General features: G+C 39.5%; 1 protein-coding gene across 1 annotated transcript; it reads right to left on the bottom strand.

Moving 5' to 3' along the window:
• Positions 1-1,521: 1,521 nt before the first annotated feature.
• On the bottom strand, positions 1,522-21,881 carry LOC122304355. Its single transcript, XM_043116583.1, has 7 exons — positions 21,722-21,881; positions 14,798-14,913; positions 14,520-14,602; positions 6,415-6,536; positions 5,564-5,728; positions 5,179-5,272; positions 1,522-2,104 (listed from the first exon to the last, which is right to left on the bottom strand). The coding sequence occupies exons 1-7, from the start codon at positions 21,744-21,746 to the stop codon at positions 1,903-1,905; spliced, it is 807 nt and encodes a 268-aa protein (XP_042972517.1). The 5' UTR covers positions 21,747-21,881; the 3' UTR covers positions 1,522-1,902.
• Between the last annotated feature and the right edge of the window lie 319 nt (positions 21,882-22,200).

Genomic DNA, 22,200 nt, shown 5'->3' with positions numbered 1-22,200 from the left:
CTCTTTGTACCAAAATCTCGTATCACAGAATTCAATTCTGGTGTTTTGAAGGACATTGTTCTTAAACGAAACATTACCACAGGACTTGTTCTTTTTTACCCCATGAACAAAAGCAAGTCATGTACTTCTGAAATACAACCTAAATATATAGCACATTCACAAAAATACACTTTGGAATTTTGAACAAATCATTTTTACTTGGAATTGCAGGTGGGATGCCAGGATGTGATCTGCAGTTACACCTGATGAAGATGTTTTCTACACCGTAGGATTTCTGCATATAAGTGGGGTTGATGAATGGGAAGCCATTGATGTACAAAACCAAGACATACTGCAGTATTTTAGAATGCTGGTATTGATATTAAGGAGTATCTTCCCAGCTATAAGAGAAGGAAAGAATGGGAAAATCATTTTGGCATGAAGTGGGAAACTTTCCAGGAGAGGAAAGCTCGGTTTGATCCAGAAATGATAATTTCACCAGGACAGAGGATTTTCAACAACAATTGAAGAATAAATGGATGTGAATGGAGGGTTAGAGGTTCAAATTAATAAGGTTGTCGATTTGCTTCTCTGTAGTATATATGTTGAATATGAAGTTTGATTCTGGGTAGGAGTTAGCTGCAGCTTAGCTATAGATCTCAAGATCAAGAAGGGTGGCTTAAGTATGAATATTAATGTAGTTTCTACTAGAGTTTTTATTGTGTTAGGAGATATCAGTCCCTCCAAGAGCTGTAAAATTGTAGTTCTTTAATTTCCTCTATTTGTGTCGTTTTTCGAGTGTAGAATTAGAATCATTTCCAGCTGTACAATGTTTGAACTCAAAAATAATATGAATGCAGATGTAAAAATTTAAAACTCAGATTTCTTTTTTGGGTTTTTGCTAAAAAAAAATAACTTTGAATGATTGAATAACTTATTGTTATGGAAAAAACTTTAACTACAAAGGGATTACATAAAAGTAATCTAACGAACTGACATAGCTTGATGTGGTTTATCAGATTATAAAATTACTTTTATTGTAAAGTAAATCTAATGGATCAGATGAAACCACATCAATTTATGAGATTATTTTTATGTAATTCGTTTGTAGACGTAACAATATTTTTTTTTTTATTATATATTCTTTACTAACCCATGTGACAGCCTATGACCACATAGATGAGTGGCTCAATGGCTTTGGATTACCATCAAGTTGTTTGGCACGTGAAAATTGAGTTTTTTTTTTTTTTTTTTGTCATGAAAGACAAGAATTGGTCTAAGAATTATGGATAATGCCAACTCGATATAATGGAATACGGGTAGGATGAGCATTATGTGTATTACGGCTACTTAATTTTCCCAAGAACAAGTTTGCTTTGACAAGATACTGAGTAGTTTAAACAAAAATTCTTAAAGGAAGATCTTAACTTTGCTACTAGACCTTGCTTCTTTCATTAAATCTCCTTTTCTTCTCATGGTTTCAAAGTAAAAGAAAAATATGACTTAAGGAGGGGTTACCACAATAAACTGTGCAAACAGGAGTGGCACAAATAACACTAGTTAATCTGAACAATCCCACAATCCTCTTCCACACAAAAGGGGTAGAGAGGTCTCTCATTATGAAGTTCTTAACAATTCAAGCAACAGACGATAGGAAGCGGCTTCCCCTCAACACAATAGGCCTTTACAGCTGAAAATACAAACTACCTAGTAACTCAACACAACCCTCGCCTAATACACTGAGATCATGATTGTCTAAAAGAAAAGGCACAATGTAGAGTTCAATCACATTTTACCACACACTTGCAGTTGCAGTAACAGTTAATTCAACATTATTAGCAAGCTTAGAAAGCTCAATATATGCCTGTAAGATCTGATGTTGCCTTCATATTATTCTAGATATGATGGTGGGCACAGAAATGTTTAGCCAGTGGAACCTTGTTGCACTGAAGAAGCTCCCTTTATAAAATCCAAAACAACTGAGGCCAGATCTCCTTGATACTGAGTGTATCCATGATCACATCCTTCTATGATATGTAATTTGTGGTTCGGTATGATCTTGCTAAACTTCACTGCATCGGAACTACTGATGATTTGATCTTCAGTTCCATGGACAGTCAAGACCCTGTATAAACAGAATTAGTAACTCTATACATTACACCTATCACGCACCAATTACAGTCAGAAATGCATATGCATGGTGACATTGGTGAATTGCAGCAGATATACAGATACTATCAGCGGCACAGTTAGCTGCAAGAAGGAATGGCCCAGTTCCAGGTCTGCAACAATGACAACCAATTGCTCCCCCTCCCCCACCCCCCCAACAAAAAAAAAAAAAGAATAAACACCCACCATGTGACGCCCCCAAATCCCCACGCCCGAACACGGGGAAATTGAGACGTCCGGATGGCGACAACCCGGGTCACCACCCTAACGACGTGTGCCAAATGTGTGTAAGGCAACAGATGTGTACAGAGAAACACGCAGCGGATAACGAAAGTCATGACTAAGTACCAGAACTTTTCTTAACGTAATACAAGCTGTTTAAAACGTACATAGATTAAATATTACAAAACACAAATACAGATTTAAACAAATATAAAACCTATCATAAGCAACCCGGCGGAGCCGCATCCTCGGGCTCAGCCTCCTCCTCCTCATCCTCATCTCCTGCACCAAAAGCTACGGAACCAAAAATGGTACCGCAGGTAAGCAAAACCCAAACACTACCAGATAAAAACACATAGAACTCAAACAATATGCATGATACATGCCCAATGCACCAAGCCCAGAAAACACAAGTTTTCCCCACACGCCAAAAACCCATTTGGCCCAAAAAACACAACATTTCCGAAAAACACGCCAAAAGTCACATTTGGCCCAATATCTCGCCAAAAGTCCCATTTGGCCTCTCAAACCATTATTCAATTTTAACCGTATGCACCATGACCTCCCCTAGGGGTCATCCGCACACCCTGGCTCCAGTGCCACACCGCAGAGTCCCACCACGCATGTGACACCTAACGAGCGATGCCCAGTTCCATGCCCCGCGTGTTCGTAGCCAAGCATCCTCTAGCCCTCGCCAGCGAAGGGCCACGGAGTCGGTGAGTAGAGCGATGCCCGGTTCCACGCCCGGCGCGTTCGTAGCCAAGCATCCCCTAGCCCCGCTCCCGTCGTCTAGCGACAACTCAGGGGACGTCACTCAGTTTATTCCGCTCCCGAGTGACCAGAGGAGCTCCACCAGGATAATACCCCATCCCGGCTTGGGGTCGTGATACACACGCACCCGTAAAACCACTCACGCCAATACACAGGCTTTTCACACACTGCCACAAACACACGTGCATGCACCATGCAATGCCATAACAATGCATAATAAAATAATCCGACAACATAAAACAATTAAACAGGCAACTCCGTCCTCCATCCATCCGACCCCCGAACTCCTCGGACTCAGTCCGGAATCAACCAACCAGCAGATTAATTAATTGAAAGAGCAATATATATTTAAATCTGAAAGTAGGGTTTGAAAAATACTTACAGCGCTAAACGGCAATTTTAGAAAACAAGCGGCGTTGCAAACGGCGCCGGAAAAGCAACGTCACAGTGAAAATTCACTGTGGCCGTGGGTTTGAAAAACCCACTTTTGAACGGGGACAAACTAGAACACGAGATTGATAGGGTATGGTCTAGGGATGGTTGTGAAGCTATTGGAAGTGATGAACGGCCGTGGGTGGCGGCGGAATGGCCGGAAATGGCCGGATTACCCAAAACGGAAACTAAGCTCGTAGGAGCTGTTCCGGTGGTCGTTGGAGGCCGGAAATGGGTGGGTTAGGACGGCAAGGAGTCGGTGATGAAGTGGTGAAGAAGTGGTGGCCGGAGGTGGAGCGACGGCGGCGGATCGGAGCCAAAACCGTGCCGCTTTGTTGGGCTTTTTTCCGGCCAAATGGCCGGCCGGTTGGGGGTGAGCTTGGGTGGGGTGGTGCACCGGAGGGAGAGGAAGAGAATGGGACCGGTGGGAGGCCGAACGGTGGCCGGACGGCGGCGGTCTGAGCTGAAGAAGGAGACGCCGGCGTGAGGGAGAGGGAGGAGAGAGAGAGAGCACGGGGGGGGGTCCGAACGCGGGAAGCAGGAAAGAAAAAGAAAAAAAAGAAAAAGAAGAAAAAGAAAAAGAAAGGAAAAAGAAAAGAAGGGAAAAAGAAAAAAGGAAAAAGATGTGAAAAGAGATGAGGTCCAATCCTCACTCCGGGAAAACGAAACAAACCGCCGAAAAAGATTAAAACCACACAACAACTAAAAGAAATAAAACACAACCTCAAATAAATTAAAAACCAATTTAAAACACAATAATTTAAAATAAATAAACCAATATATTAATTAAATTAAAAACAACCCTTCAGTGAAAATACACGTAAAAGCGGGTCATCACACACCAGTTTTATAAAGGATATCATTAGAAGCAAAAACTCTTTTACGTATCAGTCCAAATATCGACAAAAATTCCTGATAGAAAATGCAAAATGCAGACAACAAACCAGGTACAACCAATATGAAGATAGAGTTTGCTCCCAAAAGCAAGTAAATTTTTTAAGTATATACTGCTTAGGTTTTGTTTGAATTCAACTATTTGGACCAAGAGGGATTCCCCTACCCCTCAAGTATATAAAGTTCAGTGAGGTCAGGGCTCAATCCCACGTGGGTGCAGTATCTAGCTAAAAAAAAAAAATTCCATAGCATAGGCTAGTCAGTCTATTTCATATGCATGGGTCATTTTCCAGGTATCAAACAAAATAAGTGTCAACAAGGTGCCAAATTTGGGGAATCAAGCAAGTGGCACAACACTCAATGCAACCTTTGATACAGAAAGTACCATAAGATTTGACAGGAGAATAGATACCTCCCCTCCGCGAGCACCAATCTTGTTTTCTAGGCCACTAATTGTTAGCAAAATAGGCTATCAGTGTTCCCCATTTGAGCCCCAATTTTGTTTTCTAGGTCTATATTAGTTAGTAAACTAACATGAATTGATCTTCACTGGCCATCAGGCTTCCCTCAATCATCTGGAAAGATGACAATAGCTAGCATAATGTATGCAATCATGAACCACTAGGAAGAAATACTATCGATGGTCAAGAAATGAAATACAATGTTTTTACATAAATTCATTACTAAAATTTCAGATGAATTCTTCCTCACCTGCATTCTTTGCTAATATGAAGACATGCTTCATGCATATCTGTACTTAGTCGTTCCAGTAAACTTTCCTCAGTCACCCGAAAATTAACACTTCCTACAAAATAGATTGAAATGTAGGTCACGTTATATTTTTTTCCATGCACATGGCAATCATTTTTCTTTCCAAAGTCAAATCGTAGAAAAATAAGCAGTTTAGGATGTGCCCTCGTTGATGATAAAGTTATACCAAATCCAAAATTCTCCAAAAACGTTAACAAGAATCTTGGGCATGGGAGAAAACGTTGAGGCAGAAAATCACGTGATAACAACTAACCGGCAAAACTGAAAGATTTCAAATCATTAAGTATTTATCACCATGTAGGTTGGACATAAGCTAACAGGTTACCTGTTTTATTCTTTACATCTATGAATCCATCCTCCTTGATTCTTTGCATAAAATCTTTCCCCAGGCGTTCTACAAGGCCTTCTGTCAGATCATAACGGCCAGAAACATTGACAACCGTGGAGATGTCATGGTATTTAGAAGCATAAAGTAGCACAATATTGCCTCCTGCAATACATTCAGCAACTTCGTATGAGCAATACATTTCAAGTACTTACCAGAGTGAAAATTACACCTAAAAAGACACTATTTAATTAATGCAATTGACCTTTAAAAAGAACTAAGTAAACACACTGACATGGAAATGAAATACAGAGATTGTTGGGCAAAGACAAAGTAATAAATTCTTGTGTCATTTTTTTTAATAAGTAATAAAGACTTGTCATGTAAAGATTGTAGATATAAATTAATATAGAATCTAAAGCTAAAGGTCAAATTCCAAGTTTCTCGATTTGCAGTGTGAATCTCAGAAGCAATTCTATCCTACACCAATTTTATTAATTGTGCATTTCAAAAGATGAAATAGATAGAAATTATTCACATTTCCCACTAAATAGATATCCCATAAGCAAAATATAAAGCACAACTATCAGTGTCCATCTATGCATGCATGAACAGCATCAGAGCATTGATAGCCACCCCAAAAAAATTCCTCCCTTTGATCTATCACAACTGCCGGAAAATAGAAAGAAGAAGATGGTTAAGATGAGTGGGAGAGGAAAGGAAACATTGGGGGACTTCCTCCTTAATCACCAAAAAGGGGACAAACCATGTCTAAATAATTCTCGCTTACCAGTAAAACTTCAAAGGCTAGCTAAATCCATAGATTCAGTAACTCAAATAATCCAATGTACCTTTACTATGCCCAAGAATTGCCCTTATTGTACGGTTGGCTTCAGAAAAGTATTGGATTACAGAACGTAGGTCATCAGCCTCTCTCCAATAGTTACCAAACTGAAATGAACCTTCACTTTCCCTGAAAAAGCATAATAGAACATTAAACCAAAATGAAAGGAAGTGTGAGGAGTATGAACTACCAAAACTGACATTCAAAACTGGACCATATACCATAAGTCATAAGTTTAAGCCTAAAAAAAAAAAAAAAAAACCAACAACAAAAAAAAAAACAAGAAGATTGCAATTTTCTCATGTACAGTGCGTAGGCCTAATAATATCTGCCCAACGGTTACACAAGATGGTATATAAGAGATAAGACCTATATAGGTCGCTATAGAGGACACAAGAAAATCATGTACATTTAAGCCATTAAAATCTACAGCTATAGCCCAAAGAAATAAGGTACTGAAAAATAAAGAACGAAGCTCCTTATCTTTGAATGTTTGCTCGTTAAGCTCTCGCCATATGCACCACATAATACAGATAGGGACCATCTTCTACAAAGCTTTGATTTGTGAAGCGCCACCCGGAATCACCCAACACACCAATAACTCAACCACTGTAATACGTATCAACCAATTTAACCCTATATGACTAAATACTTCGCACCACAGGACTCTAGCTGTCTCACAAAGTAGAAAGAGATGATCCATTGTTTTGCTAACTTTCTTACACATACAACACCAATTTGAAATAATTATCCGGCACTTTCACATATTATTGGTAGTCAGAATTGTACCCAGGGCTGCTGTCCAAGTGAAGAAGAGTGCTTTGGGAGGTGCCTTATTCCTCCAAAATCTTCTCCATTGGAAATGAGAATTTGGTAGAAATGTAAGGGACTTATAGAATGAGCAAACCAAGAAGGTACCCTTACCTGCAGGTGTCCACCACAACTGATCGTTATGCAGTCCATCCAACTTCGTAGAGTACACTAGACAGAAAAAAGCCTCGAAGTTGTCTGTTTCCCAATCTTGGGCTGCTCTACTAAAGGTGACATTCCATTGGACTTAGTCCCCTGAACGAACCATGAAATCCGCCACCGAAGCTTCTTGATCACATGCTACTCGGAAAAAGGCTAGAAAAAAGTCTTTTAGTGCCTCCTCCCACACCAAATATCCCTCCAAAATTTTATACAAGTACCCTCAGCCACCATAAATTTAGTATGGTTAGCAAACCCCCCCCCCCCCCCCCCCCCAACCCTTGTCTTATGTGCTCCAAATCCCCACACCATAAGACCCATTCCCCTCTCTAGTACACCCCCCCATGAACTACCATGTTTGCAGTCAACTACTAATTTCCATAATGCTTCTAGTTCCATGTTGTATCTCCAAAGCCATTTCCCAAGAAGTGCCTGCTTAAATATTCTCAAGTTCTTTATCCCCAGTCCACCTGAAGGAATTGGTATGCACACCTTATCCCAACTAACTAGATGGAATTTGAATTCATCCCCCATCCTACTTTATAAGAAATCACGATAAAGTTTTTCAACCCGTTCCGCCACGCAAGCTGGAATTGGAAATAAAGATAGAAAATAAGTAGGTAAGTTAGAGAGAGTACTTATCATCACACGGCCTCCTTTCGACAAATACAATCTCTTCCACCCTGCCAATCTTCATTCTATCTTCTCAATAATTGTATCCCAGATAGATAAGGCCCATGATGCAGCCTCCAACGGTAATCCCAAATAAGTCATAGGGAGAGAAGCGACCTTACACCCAAGTGTGCTAGCCAATTGCTGAGTTGTACTGACGCTCCCGACTAGCACTAACTCAAATTTATCGAAGTTCACTCTCAAACCTGACGTTGCTTCAAAGCATAGAAGAAGCGCCTTCAGTGCCCTAAGTTGGTCTCGCTCTGCATAGCAGAAAATTAATGTGTCATCTGTAAATAGTAAGTGAGAGATCGAGATAAGACCCCTATTGAGATCACCCATTGAAACACCAGCCATAGGACCGTTGCTAACCATAACCAATAACATCCTACTCAGAGCCTCCATGATGACAACAAAAAGAAGTGGAGACAAAAGATCTCCCTGTCTTAACCCATGAGAGCTGTTGAAGAGACTCTCTGGGCTGCCATTGATTACAACTGAAAATGTTGCCGTTGAGATGCACCACTTGATCCACATACACCATTTTTCCCCAAAGCCACATCTCTTCAATAAATAAAGGACAAAGTCCCAGTTTACATGATCATATGCCTTTTTCATATCTAGCTTACAAATAATCCCTTTAATACTAGACATTAATCTACTATATAGGCATTCATTAGCTATTAAGACAAAATCCAGAATTTGAAGGCCCTTTACAAAAGCATTTTGTTGCTTTGAAATCATCTTACCTATGACCTCCCTTAACCTATTTGCAAGCACCTTGGAAATGATTTTGTATACCCCATTTATGAGGCTAATGGGCCTAAAGTCATTCACTTCCGATGCCCCAGTCTTCTTTGGAATTAAAGCAATAAAAGTAGCATTCAGACTTTTCTTGAACTTCCCAACCAAGAATAATTCCTGGAACACATTCATAATGTTCTCTTTCACAACCTCCCAACATGTTTGAAAAAATGCCATCGAAAAGCCGTCTGGTCCTAGTGCTTTGTCTTTCACCATTCTTCTAACCACTTCATATAGCTCCTGTTCGTCTATGGCTTAATAGAATCAAAACCAAGTTCATCCACTTTTGGCCTCCATCCCCCTCATTCTATAAATAGATGTTCAAAAAAACTTACCACATGTTCCTGGATCACAGGAGGCTCTAAGCAATCTCTACCACTGATTTTCAGCATCTCAATGGTATTATTTCTCCTATGAGAGTTAGCCACTCTATGAAAAAATTTCGTACTTCGGTCCCCTTCTTTCAACCAAAATACTCTTGACTTCTGTCGCCAAGAGATCTCTTCTAATGATAATACTCTTTCCAGCTCTGAAGCCATCTCTGCCTTAAGTGATATTTCCTCTGAGGTGAGGACTCTATCTTCAATGATCCTCTCAAAATTCTGTAGCTCCTCCCTCCATCATGGTTTTCTTTTGCTCCCCTAAGTCTCTAGAAGTTTGAGAACTCCAAAGCTTTAAATCATTCTTTAAAGTTTTTAATTTTCCTGCAAGTATATGAGAGGGGGGTACCATGAAACTGATAAGATGACCACCAATGCCTTACCCTGTCCATGAAGCCTTCGCTTTTAAGCTACACGTTTTCAAACTTAAAGTAATGATGACTGACTTGAATACCGCCACCATCCAATAAAATAGGAAAATGATTTGAGCATAGGTGTGGCAATCTCTTTTGACACACCTTCGGATAATGACTTTTCCAATACGGCAATATTAGGAATCTGTCCAGCCGAGACCACATCTAACTATTAGACTAGGTAAGAGGACCACCTATAAGTGGGAGATCCACCAGGTTCAGGTCAAAAATGCAATTTGAGAAATCTGTCATTGCTGGGCGTAAACGACTGTCTCCAGATCTTTCATTTAGGGAACCTTATGATGTTAAAGTCACCACCTATGCACCAAGTAAGGTCCCAGCAGCTATGTAATCCAGCAAGTTCTTTCCACAGATGATTTCTGATATTGTCAACATTCGGACCAAATATACCTGCAAAGGCTCATGAGAAATTATCCTCCACCATCTTAAAGGAACAAGCCACTGTGTAATCCCCTACAAACTCCTCCATTTTCTCCACTACCCTTTTATCCCACAACAAAAGAATACCACCCAATGCCCCATTCAAAGCCAGATAAACCCAATCTACATATGGGCAACTCCACACACTTCTCACTAGTTTTCTGGTCACCAATTTCAACTTGGTTTGTAAACAAACAATATCCGCCCTCCACTCCCGAAGCAAGTTTTTTATGCAAAGGTGCTTATTAATCTCATTCAGCCCACGCACGTTCCAAGACAATTTTCGGCTTCATAAAGAAACAACAATACCCTTCCCCTTGGACATATCACGGCTAGAGCTAATCTCATTCAATTAAGTCTCTTGAGCTCCCTCTGTTTCTTGAATCTAGCTTTCTTAGATTGCGAATGACCCACCTCAATGGCCGTGAGAAGTGCCATAAACTGTTCTTCATAACTCACGCACTTCATTCCCACAATATGTTGGATATCCTTTACCTTTTTGAACACCCAGTCCGAAGTCTCAAACTCACTTGGTAACAAACAATTCAGTGGAAATGGGTTCCTGTCACCAGAATCTGCATCCCCCCCAAACAGATACGTCCTTCCCATTCGACCACAATGCCCACGTTGATCTCCACATCATCAAAGAGAGATGGGTAGTCACTTCGGTGTCAGGAACCAAAATAACTTCATCGCTAACCTCTGTGAGCCTTTGAGACAGCCCCTCGACACTGTCCTCCATGACCTCCTAACTCTCTGCCCCACCTTCCGCTATTACCTCAAAGTGTTCAACAATTACCTCTTTCATTAAAGATTAGTTTCTTATTAGCTTAGGATTTTACTTGTACTCATGCAAAAGAGAATAGATAATCATGGAATCTAGATGGGTTTCACTAAAAGGTCATTCTAAATTTGAAAACAGACCATTAAATTAAGATGATGGATTCCACTTTTAGGTATTTTTTATGATTCCATGCAGCAACCCATATGGTGTGGACTAGTTTATAACTTGATAAAACAATGGATCAAGGCAAAATTGCATATGCGTAAGATCATTAGATTACCTAGAGATTTACTACATGATACATTTTTATTAATGAGACTTGCTTAACTGGAGGCTCAGAATTAGCATTCAGGTGCCTATTATATCACAATATTAAGGCATGCAACGTTACATGTTATGAGACAAATGGAAAAAAAAAAAAAAAATCTACAGAAGAAGAAGAAGAAGAAGAAGAAAACTGCACCCATTAAAATCTACGGAAGCTACCCAAAGGAACAGAGTACTGACGAGAGTTTAAGCTCCCTCATCATCTGCTCACAATCGTTAACTTTCTATCATTCTTTTACCTCTAAATATCCCAAGCTAGATAGACAGACCATCTTCCATGCTACTGCAACATGTGGCCATTATAACCCTCACTAATTGGCAAAGAAGTCAACCATCCTTCTAGGCATTTTTATTATAAGTAATCCTTCTACGCATAATCTAAGTTAACCCAACTAGACCAAAAAAATGTCATTCCACCAGGCATTTGCAATCTCACCATGGAGCAAAAGATCTACAGATTCCAAGCTCTTTCTACACATAATGATAGGATGTTTCCTTAGGTTATTCATAGTGAGAATCTTCTTTTAAGGAGAATGGACAAGCAAAAATAAACTGCTCTCAAAGGCACCTTAGTCTGCCAATCACTCCTCCAATGAAATGAGTTAATATCCCAATTTATAAAGAGCACATCTAAAGATCGAACGGTGAACTTTCCCTTGTAGGAAGGGGCCCAAAGAATCTTATCTGCTCCCCCAAGACATAATCGTCGAGAGTACAAGAGATTGAAGAACTCCGTGAAGGCATCAACCTCCCAGTCATGAGTCATGCTGAAAAAACTAACATTCCTCTGATGGAGACAGTAACTCCAACAGATCAGCCATCGGAGCTTCCAATGATGTAGGACCCCATCACCACACCACAAGTCATGTCAATATCTAGTCCTGAAGCCATCACCCAACTCAAGTCTAGTAGGGCTAGAAAAAACCAAATAAGACAATCAGTTTTTTCCAAAAAAAAAAAAGATTTCCATAAGTCCATCCCCCCATACGGCTCAGTACATAATTTTTTTTTTTTTTTACAAGTAAGATAACATTTAGTTAATAGAAGTAAATAAGCATGGCCAAATACACAGAAGGTATACAAACAGCATACACCTAGTTACATAAAACGGAGCTAGAAAGGGATACAAGAAAGTCATTGAAGCAAGCTCCACTAAGAACACAAAAAGATGCCCAAAGAAATAAAGTGTGGAAGAAGAAAGTTCTTAGCTCATCCGGAGAACACTCTTTGTTTTCAGAACTTCGACCATTCCTTTCAATCCATAAGCACTACATGATGCATAAAGGAATCATCCTCCATACATCGGCAATATTAGGAGGCACCTTAGATTTCCAAATAGGTTTCCAAGGGAACAAAGTTGATTTTGGCTTGACAAAGCCGTATAGAATGACTGAACAGAAAACTTCCGATTTTTTGTCTTCATCCACAGCATTCTGTTCATCCCATAATTAACAAATTGCAAGGAATACAATAAGTTGTAAAAATCAGGAAAAATTATAATTTCACAATCATGAATAGCTCTACTAAAATAAACAATCCACAAAGGGAACCCAATAGAACGATCTAGCAACTCAAGCACCGAAGCCTCCTGAGTAAGGGCCATCCTAAAAAGAGAGGGAAATCTGGTCTTAAGAACTGAATCAGCACACCATAAGTCATGCCAAAAGCTGATCCTCACACCTCACCAACCTCTAATTTCATAAACCGAGTAAAATCCTCCCATCCATTTCTAATATTCTTCCACAGACCAACCCCTGGCACACTTCTCACTTTATTTGAACACCAACCCCCGTGCAAACTCCCATACTTCACGTCAATAATAGTCTTCCATAAAGATTCCCCTTCTTGATGATACCTCCATAACCACTTCCCAAGAAGTGCCCTATTCTAGATTTTCAGATTATGAATTTCCAACCCTCCACTAGAGATTGGTGCACATACCTTATTCCACTTGACTAAGTGGAACTTAGTCTCCTCTCCAATTCCACCACACAATAAGCCTCGGAAAATCTGCTCAATGCAATTAGACACTTGCTGGCAAAGGAAAAAGAAATAAAAAATACATGTGGGAAAGTTAGAATCCATGCGACACCAGCACAACCATATTTAGAATCCAAGTGACTTTCTATGAGGCCTCCATCCTGTGCTGGTATTGCACAAGCCACTTACATAAAAGGGCACAATTAAATATAGACAAATTTCAAACTCTTAAAACCTCACTTAGAAATTGAAGAAATTTGAACTCCTCACGCACTCCTTAAAAAGTCTCAGTGTAGCTTCTCTATTCAATTGGCTACACTGGTGGTGTAAGGAAACAAGGACATAAAAACATTTAAGAAAATTTGAAAGGGTACTCTTGATCAAGGTGATCCTAACACCCTTAAACATATACAACATCTTCCAACCAACCAATCCATGTTCAATTTTTTCCATCACATTATCCCCCAATAGACTATCACCAGAGGCCAAGATATTCATATAAAAAAGAGGATAGCTTGCACCCCCAACATGCTAGCTAGGCAATCCACATTAGAAACATTACCACCAAGAACCAAGTTTGACTCAGCCAAAACCACTTTCAACCCAAAAAAAGCATCAAAGAATTAAAAATGGCCTCAAAGAGGGAAGGTGGCCCAAGTTTGCCCCACAAAATCCCAAGGTATCATCTACAAACAAAAGATGAGATGTGTTAAGCACTCCAAGATTAGTAGGCCCAAAAAAAAAAAAAGGCTAGAGAGAACCTCCATCAATGGTAGCTGATAACATTTTTTTGAGTCTCCATGGAAGTAATGAAAAACAACAAAGACAACGGATCTACCCTATCTGAAACCATAAGAGTTACCAAAGAAGACAGCCAGAGTGCCTTCAACCAATACAAAAAAGCGCACTGAAGAAATACAATGAAGATCTTCATGTCTCCCCAAATGGCATCTCCAAAACAAGTAATAATAAATAAATAAAAACTCTCAATTGGCATGATCACCGGCCTTCTCAATATCGAAGTTGCAAACCAACCCTGGCTTACCTGAGCTAAGCCTACTATCCGGCTATTCATCAGCAATAAACATAGAGTCTAAAATTTATCTACCTCTGACGGACACGATTTGTTGCATCAACTTCTCATCAACCGCACTCAACCAATTAGCAAGGCATTCAGAAATTATCTCGCACACCCCATTCACAAGGCAGCATAAATCAAATAAAAGTCTGTAAACTGTAAAGATTATCTCCAAAAATTACAAGATAAAAGTAGTACAAGTACAATATGCTATAAAATCTCTAAAAATATAGACGTTTACATCCTAAGATTCTACCAGCTTACCCATTTCCAGCAAAGTCAAAGCGGAAGGCACTAAATCCTCCATTCTCCAATGCAGCAGCAAGGTGCACCATGGTATTATCTTCCTAACAATGAAGGCAAGTTATGATGAATGCCTATATATCAAAGATTTTCATGCAATTACAAGGTTAAATCCAACAATGTGGAGAAAGAACAAAAACAATAATGCACATATAATTAAAAAGATAAGACCGAGAAGAAAAAATCTAAAAAAAGTAGAAAAGAAGACTGAAACCACTTTGCATGTAAGAAGCACCAACCTTTGTGGACCGAAAACCATGGCATAAGATTACGATATCTGGAGATTCAGTTTCATGCAATATGCCCACGAGTTTTTCGCCATATTTGTTTGGTATTATGACTTTCTTCTGAACCACTGAGACAATTCATCACATGAATCAGCAATAAATTAGAATCAGATTCAATTTTATCTGTGGATATATAGAGAGTAGTTGCCATTTTCACAACTATGTTTAAATGGAATTGCCATTCTATAATTACTTTGTAAGTTATTTACTTATTTTCCAGAATTGCCATTCATTTAATTGGAAATAGGTAGTGTTTATCATTTTCCATATTTTATTTTTCATGAAAGAGGACAAAGACCCAATTTTATTAATAAACCCTTACTTATGGTGGAGGAATACCATTACAATGAACCAACATCTAGACTACACAAAAACCCAGATACAGCCCAAAGTAAAGAAAAAACTAGAGAAAATAAAAAAATCGTGTATATGGAAAGTGTATATTCAGCCCTATCATTTACACCGTAGCACATGCAAACCAGTTCTCTCAATTCTAAGAAGTTCCTATAATGTCTCTAGTGGCTGACGAGATCTCTTGTAGTCCCTTTTGCACATTGTTTAGTCAAAATGTCTGCAACTTGGTTAACTTCTCTAAAAATGTGCTTAGCTGTAAGAACCAAATATTTTGATAGGCATAAGATTCTCTCCCAGTCCTCCCTTACTTCCCAATTAAGATGGCTATGTCCATTCCACCAATTTACAAGAATTTGTGAATCAGTCTCAACCTCAACTCTACTTAGGTTCCACCTTATGCAAACTTTAAGGCCATCTAGTAGAGCATGTACCTCATTTTCCATATTTAAAAGGTATTAAAGTCATTTCATCCGTCAATCATACATGTCACTTCCAATAACAGCTTTCCATAAACTGCATTTACATTTTAAATGACATTTTTTTTTCCAAAAATCTATTTGTAACTTTGTAAGCCAATATTTTGATACACCAAGACACATGAGTGATGTGGAGAATGTAGAGACATGACACATCAAGTAATAGACAGTATTTTGGTTTTTTTATAACTATTTTTTTTATCGGTAAACAAATATATATTGATCAAAAGTGTTGGCAAGAGCCTAAATATACAAGACATATACAAGAGCAATGCCTAAGTATGCTAGTTTAGAGATACGAGGAATTATGGAAGGTCATGCCATGAAAATCAATTACAATCGACCAATGTAGTAAAGTATTGCAAAATAAGTTTCTAAGCTCATCCATTGATCATTCTTGATCTTCAAAATGCTCCTTGCATTCCTCTTCCCCCAAATGCACCACCATAGACATGTTTGGACCATCTTCCATATTGATGCAATTTGAGGGTTGCCCGAATGCCTCTCCAAGAAACTAGAAGATCTCTTACCCTTCTCGGCATCACCCACATGTAGTCCCAACCAAGCAAAGACTTCATTCCACAAAGTCATGGCAATCTCACAATGAAGTAATAGGTGGTCGGCAGACTCTCCGCTCTTCTTGCACATACAGCACCAATATATGACTATAATTCGACATTTCCTCAAGTTGTCTAGAGTGAGGATCTTCCCCAAAGAAGTCATCCATACAAAAGAGGTTGCCTTTAAAGGTGCATTTGTCTTCCAAATGCTCTTCCATGGGAATGGATTTGTGTTGTGCGTGGTCATGGTGTGGTAGAAAAATCGGACTATGAATATCCCTTTCTTAGAGGGGCACCAAAAAATCTTCTCTTAACTCCTCCCGACAAACGGGTGGAATACACAAGGTCAAAGAACGCTGAAAAGAAATCAATTTCCCTATCTTGCGCATCTCTAAGGAATATGACATTCCATTGGGGAATACCATTGGAGATGGTTAATAGATTCATAATCGAGGTTTCTTTTATTCTTGCTAAACCATAAACTTGGGGATAGGTTTCCTTAAGTGCCCTTTCCCCGAACCATACATCATGCCAAAATTTGACCTTGGCTCCATTACACACAATAAGCGGATATTATGTGCATATGTGTCCCAACCTCTTCTTATGTGCTTCCATAACCCCACTCCATAAGGCCCACCCACCTCATTAGAACACCATCCTCCCCATGGTTCCCCATGCTTCAATTCAACAATGATTTTCCACAAGACCCCCCATTCATAGTGACATCTCCATAAACATTTACCAAGCAAGGCTTTGTTAAAGGATTTCAAATTCCAAATGCCCAAACCTCCTTTGATAGGAGAACATATTGTGGCCCATTTCACCAAATGAAATTTAAACTCGTCGTTCCCCCCCCCCCCCCCCCCAAAAAAAAAAAACCCAAAAAATAAGAAGTCGCATTGGAGTTTCTCTATGTGATGAGCCACCTTGGCGTGGAGTGGAAATAATGAGGAAAAAAGTTGGCAAATTGGAAAATAATACTTTTGATTAAAGTGACCCTACCACCTTTGGATAAATACATCCTCTCCCAATTAGCTAATTTCCTCTCCATTTTTTCTAGCACATCATCCCAAATAGATTTCAATTTGAATGTAGCCCCAATAGGAGGCCAAGATATTTCATGGGCAGTTAGTTGAGATATCTTCCATCCCAAAATGGAAGCCATACTCTCCACATTAGGAACATCCCCCCCACTAACACTATTTTTGATTTTGCCAAGTTCACCTTCAACCCAGCTACAGCTTCAAAGCATAATAGTAGAGCCCTTAAAGCTCGAATTTGATCAAGTCTGACCCCACAAAAGATGAAGGTATCATCAGCCAATAATAAATGAGATATGTTGAGCGAACCAATAGTTGACTGTCCCACCAAGAATCCAGATATGAACCCACCCTCCACAACACCTGAAATTATCTTACTAAAGGCTTCCCTCACAAAAACCAAAAAGTAGCAAAGATAGAGGGTCAACTTGTCTCAATCCTTGTGAGCTTTTAAAGAACCCTTTCGGCGTGCCATTCTCCAATATAGAGAAACATGCCATAGAGATACAATGATGGATCCACGTAAACCATTTTGTACCAAATCCACATCTCTCGAGCATGTAAAGTAAGAAACTCCAGCTAACATGGTCATATGCCTTTTCCATATCTAGCTTGCACAAGAGACCAGCTCTCCCGACTTAAGTCTACTATCCAAACATTCATTGGCGATAAGCATTGAGTCAAGGATTTGCCTACATTTGACAAAGAAAGTCTGAAGTTTCAATATTAACTTCTCCAACACATTGCACAACCTATTCGCCAATACTTTGGAAAGAATTTTGTACAACCCACCCACCCCGCTAATGAGACGATAATCTTTTGCCTCTACCACTCTAGGCTTTTTTGGTACAAGCACTACAAAAGTTACATTTAGGCTTTATTCAAACCTTCTATTTTCATGAAAATCACGGAAGACCCCCATGATGTCTTCTTTAAGCACTTCCTAACATGTTTGAAAAAAATCCATAGAGAAACCATCTGGACCTAGAGCTTTGTCACCCGCCATGCGTTCAAATACTTGTCTAGCCTCTAACTCATCAAATGGCCTTTCAAGTTGTTCCTTTTCCTATGAATCAAGGACATCAAAAGCAAGCCCATCTAATCTCGGTCTCCAAGAAAATTGTTCTGTGAGCACATTCTCATAGTAATTGACAATGTGATCAGTCATTTTGGTTTGGTTGGAGGAAGCCACCCCATCAATCATTAACATCTCTATAGCGTTATTTCTCCTATGTGAGTTAGCCACCTGATGGAAGAACTTGGTGCATCTATCCCCTTCCTTCAATCATAATGTTCGCGATTTTGGTCTCCAATATATTTTTTCCAATAAAGAAACCCTTTCAATGTCTACACTTGGGTTTTACGCGCCCTTTCTACTTCAAATAGTTCCCTCTCCTCTTCCATTCCCTCAAATCCCTTGAGTTCCTCCAAGAGAGTATTTTTGTAGCTTTCCACATCACCAAATACTTGCTCATTCCACATCTTCAAATCTTTCTTCAAGGACTTCAATTTGTGTGCCAGGTTATAGCTTTGGTTGCCATGAAATTGCACCATTGTCGGACTCTGTCGAGAAATCCCTTTGACTTCAACCACATGCTCTCAAACTTGAAATACCTTGGGCCTCTATGAAGGTCGCCACAATCAAGGAGGATAGGAAAGTGATCAGAACACAACCTAGAGAGCTTTTTTTGAATAAGGTCCGAATATTGTGTTTCCCATTCCGGTGACATAAGAAATCTATCAATCCTTGACCAAGAGGGGTGTTCTTGGTTGCTCAACCAAGTGAAAGAGACACCTACATGGGGAGTATACAGTAAATCTTGTTCAAATATTTAGTTAGAGAAGTCTACCATAGCTGGGTTGAAACTAGAACCACCCAATCTTTCACCGACGTTAAAATCACCACCAATACACTAAGGTAGGTCCCATATGCTGCATAGTCCAGCCAGCTCATCCCATAATAAATTTCATGTGCAATCTAGATTAGGACCATAAACTCCTATGAAAGCCCACTGGCATCCATCCACGACCTTCTTAGATGAGCAAGCCACCATAAAGTCTCCCAAACAATCATCTATCTTTTCCACCACTCATTTGTCCCACATCATTAAGATACCTCCCGATGCTCCATTGGAAGGTAAGTAATGCCACCCCACTTGGTTACAACCCCACAAACTCCTAATAGTGCAAAGGGGGATAACTGCCTATGTCGTTTCTTGCAAACATACAATGTCTAGTCTCCATTCGCGAAGCTGGTTTCTAACTTTAAGGCATTTTTCCTTCTCATTCAACCCCCTTACATTCCATGAAACAATCTTGGGTTTCATAAAACAACTGCCATTGCCCTACCCTTTGATCTTCGACAATAAGAGCTCCTCTCTCTTGCTCCATCATTTACTATCCAGTCAAGCCTCTTCAATTCTCTAGCTCTCTTCTTAGCTGAAGTGAGCTCCCTAGGTGAGCTAGAATGGGTCTGTTGCCTCTATGACTGCAAGGAGAGCTATGAATTGGTTCTCGAAACCGTCACACACGATCCCCACATAAGTTTGAATCTCCTTTGCCTTGTGTATAACCCATTATGAGACTTGGAAGTGGCTGTTAGCTTGGATGTAGGAAAGATAGTGAGATTGGTTCATCCCAATGATCCTCTTCACTGACTTTTTCATACCGCATCCATCTTTTCTAAGACATGATCCAGCACCTGCCAAAGCTCTCCCTCAGCCTCAGCTAAGTCATACACAACTAGTGTATTGTCTAAAAATCCCATTTCCCCTATGATACTACCTTCACAAACCCTTGCCTCTATTGTTTAAGCATTTCCTAGGCACGAAAGGCCTTCTTTTTCCACCGATGGCACATTTAGGGTTGATATATACGTGTTCCTATCGACTTGGACACTCTGAGCGATGATTTTTGCATCAGAATCTAGTCCAGCATACATTATCCTTAGCACTGGTGCCGCCCCCTCAATGGCTGAGATTCCAGCAACGACTCAAATGCCTCCATTAGTCGGTTCTATTGTGTCATTGTCTGGTGTATCGTCAACATCAACAGTAATGTTGCAGTTCCGGAAGATGACCTAGTTTTGTAAATGGAGAAGCCTAAGTGTTTGACCTGCCATCGCCTAGCTGGGTGCCCTGTCGGATCATGGGCTTTCTACTTTCCTTTATCAGCCCATGCTCTACGGGGTTCTCTATTTGCTCCCAAGCCCCTTTGTGACAATGAGTCCATTGACTTAGGCACGTCAAGCCTTTGAGCCCAAGCCAATGTCCTGACTTAACTTGAGGATTAAACTCGTGAACCACTCCCTTAAGTCAATCAGCTCCTCTTGTATGCTCTATATAGACGTCTTCTTTGAACCACACCCCTTGAACAAAGAGCCCCCATCCCTTCTTGTGTAAAACCTCTTGGCTGGTGGCACATCAAACCTTTTTTCTTTGCCTTTCTCCACAACGGTAACTTCTCTATCCTTCATAATCCCATTATTGTCCTCCACATCTCGGTACAACAAACCTAATCTAATCAGATACTTCTATGTTCTCCCGATGCCTCCTTTGACGGCTAGACCAGAGCCTGAGACTACCTCAACATAGGTTTTGGAGGTTGTACCACCACATGTGACTATTTTGCAAGGTTGCTTTATGATCTCAGCACCACCTTATTTCTTCCCACACTGCCACACAGCTCACGAAGTGGTGTTCTGACACACCAAGCTTGCAACTAGCAAATTTTAGTCCTAATGTTGTCACTAAAAAATTTAGAGGATAACAATATCTCTGTTTCATTCATCAACAGTCATTTAGGCTCAATTTCAGGTACCAAAAAATCTACTAACACACCGAATGTTGCTCATAAATCTAAAATATTTCTTCTAACACCTCAGCAAAAGAGAAGATAAACAAAATTTTAGCTAAAATTAATGACGGACTTATAAACGAAGCTGAGCACTATAATTTCTGTTTTGCACTATAATTATCTCTAAACTTCTTGGTAAACATACATTGAACCTCCCAAGGCCGAATCTAGCAAACGTACATGTTATTCTTCTAACAGCGAAACATCAGAAATCCAATTCGCTAAATGTTGAAGGTTCTCTAAAAGAAACTTGCATGCCTGACTGGCTCTCAAAGAATCCACATCAGATTCAATCCATGGAAACTTGTATAAGGCTCAGAGACCATCTCTCGTAACTAAGCATGAATATCTGAGTTTTACCGTATTACAAGATAAAATACATATGAAATACATCTGCGTTGGTTATGATCCTGCGTTGTTTACGAACCTGGCTATCATATAAAATACATCCTTCATCATTTAAGAAGTGCATCTGCTATGGTTTGCTAATGGTCATGCTTAATCATAGCTAAAACGCCAAGAAAGAAATCTCACGCACACTCAGAGGCGTTCCTGCGCAAAAGAATACGTATAAAGAATGAATTTTGTTACCAGGGTTTTGTGTAGCCATGGCCATCTCTCAAGGTTCTTCTGCGCCGCCAGGGATTGCCTGAATAATTGATGCGCACCAAGGGAGGATTCCAAATAGATTGGGAAGTTTTGTCCAATCCTGTCCACTTGGGGATCTCGGAGCATCAGTAGCAGCTAAAATTAATTAAGAAATTTATTTTTATGAATATAGCTAACTAATTTTTAATAATATCAAATAATAAACTACTTAAATCCATTACAATTCTATTAATATATTGGTTTTCATATTTTCATTTATTTTAATTCAATTTAATATAATGAATGATTTGAACTGGACAAGTCACATAGAAAAAAGAAAATCTCAAGAAAATAAATAATTATTACGAAAAATTCAGCAAATTAACTTTTCTTAACTTTTAGGACTTTTCAATTATGGAAAAATATAGTTGTAAGTATAATTGTGTATTAATCTGTATATCAATGTGATGTGATTGGTCAAA

The sequence above is a fragment of the Carya illinoinensis genome, chromosome 3, assembly GCF_018687715.1.
Source record: "Carya illinoinensis cultivar Pawnee chromosome 3, C.illinoinensisPawnee_v1, whole genome shotgun sequence".
Classification (NCBI taxonomy): Eukaryota; Viridiplantae; Streptophyta; class Magnoliopsida; order Fagales; family Juglandaceae; genus Carya; species Carya illinoinensis.
The sequence above is the reverse complement of the archived record's forward strand: the minus strand, read 5'-3'. Positions and strand labels throughout refer to the sequence as shown.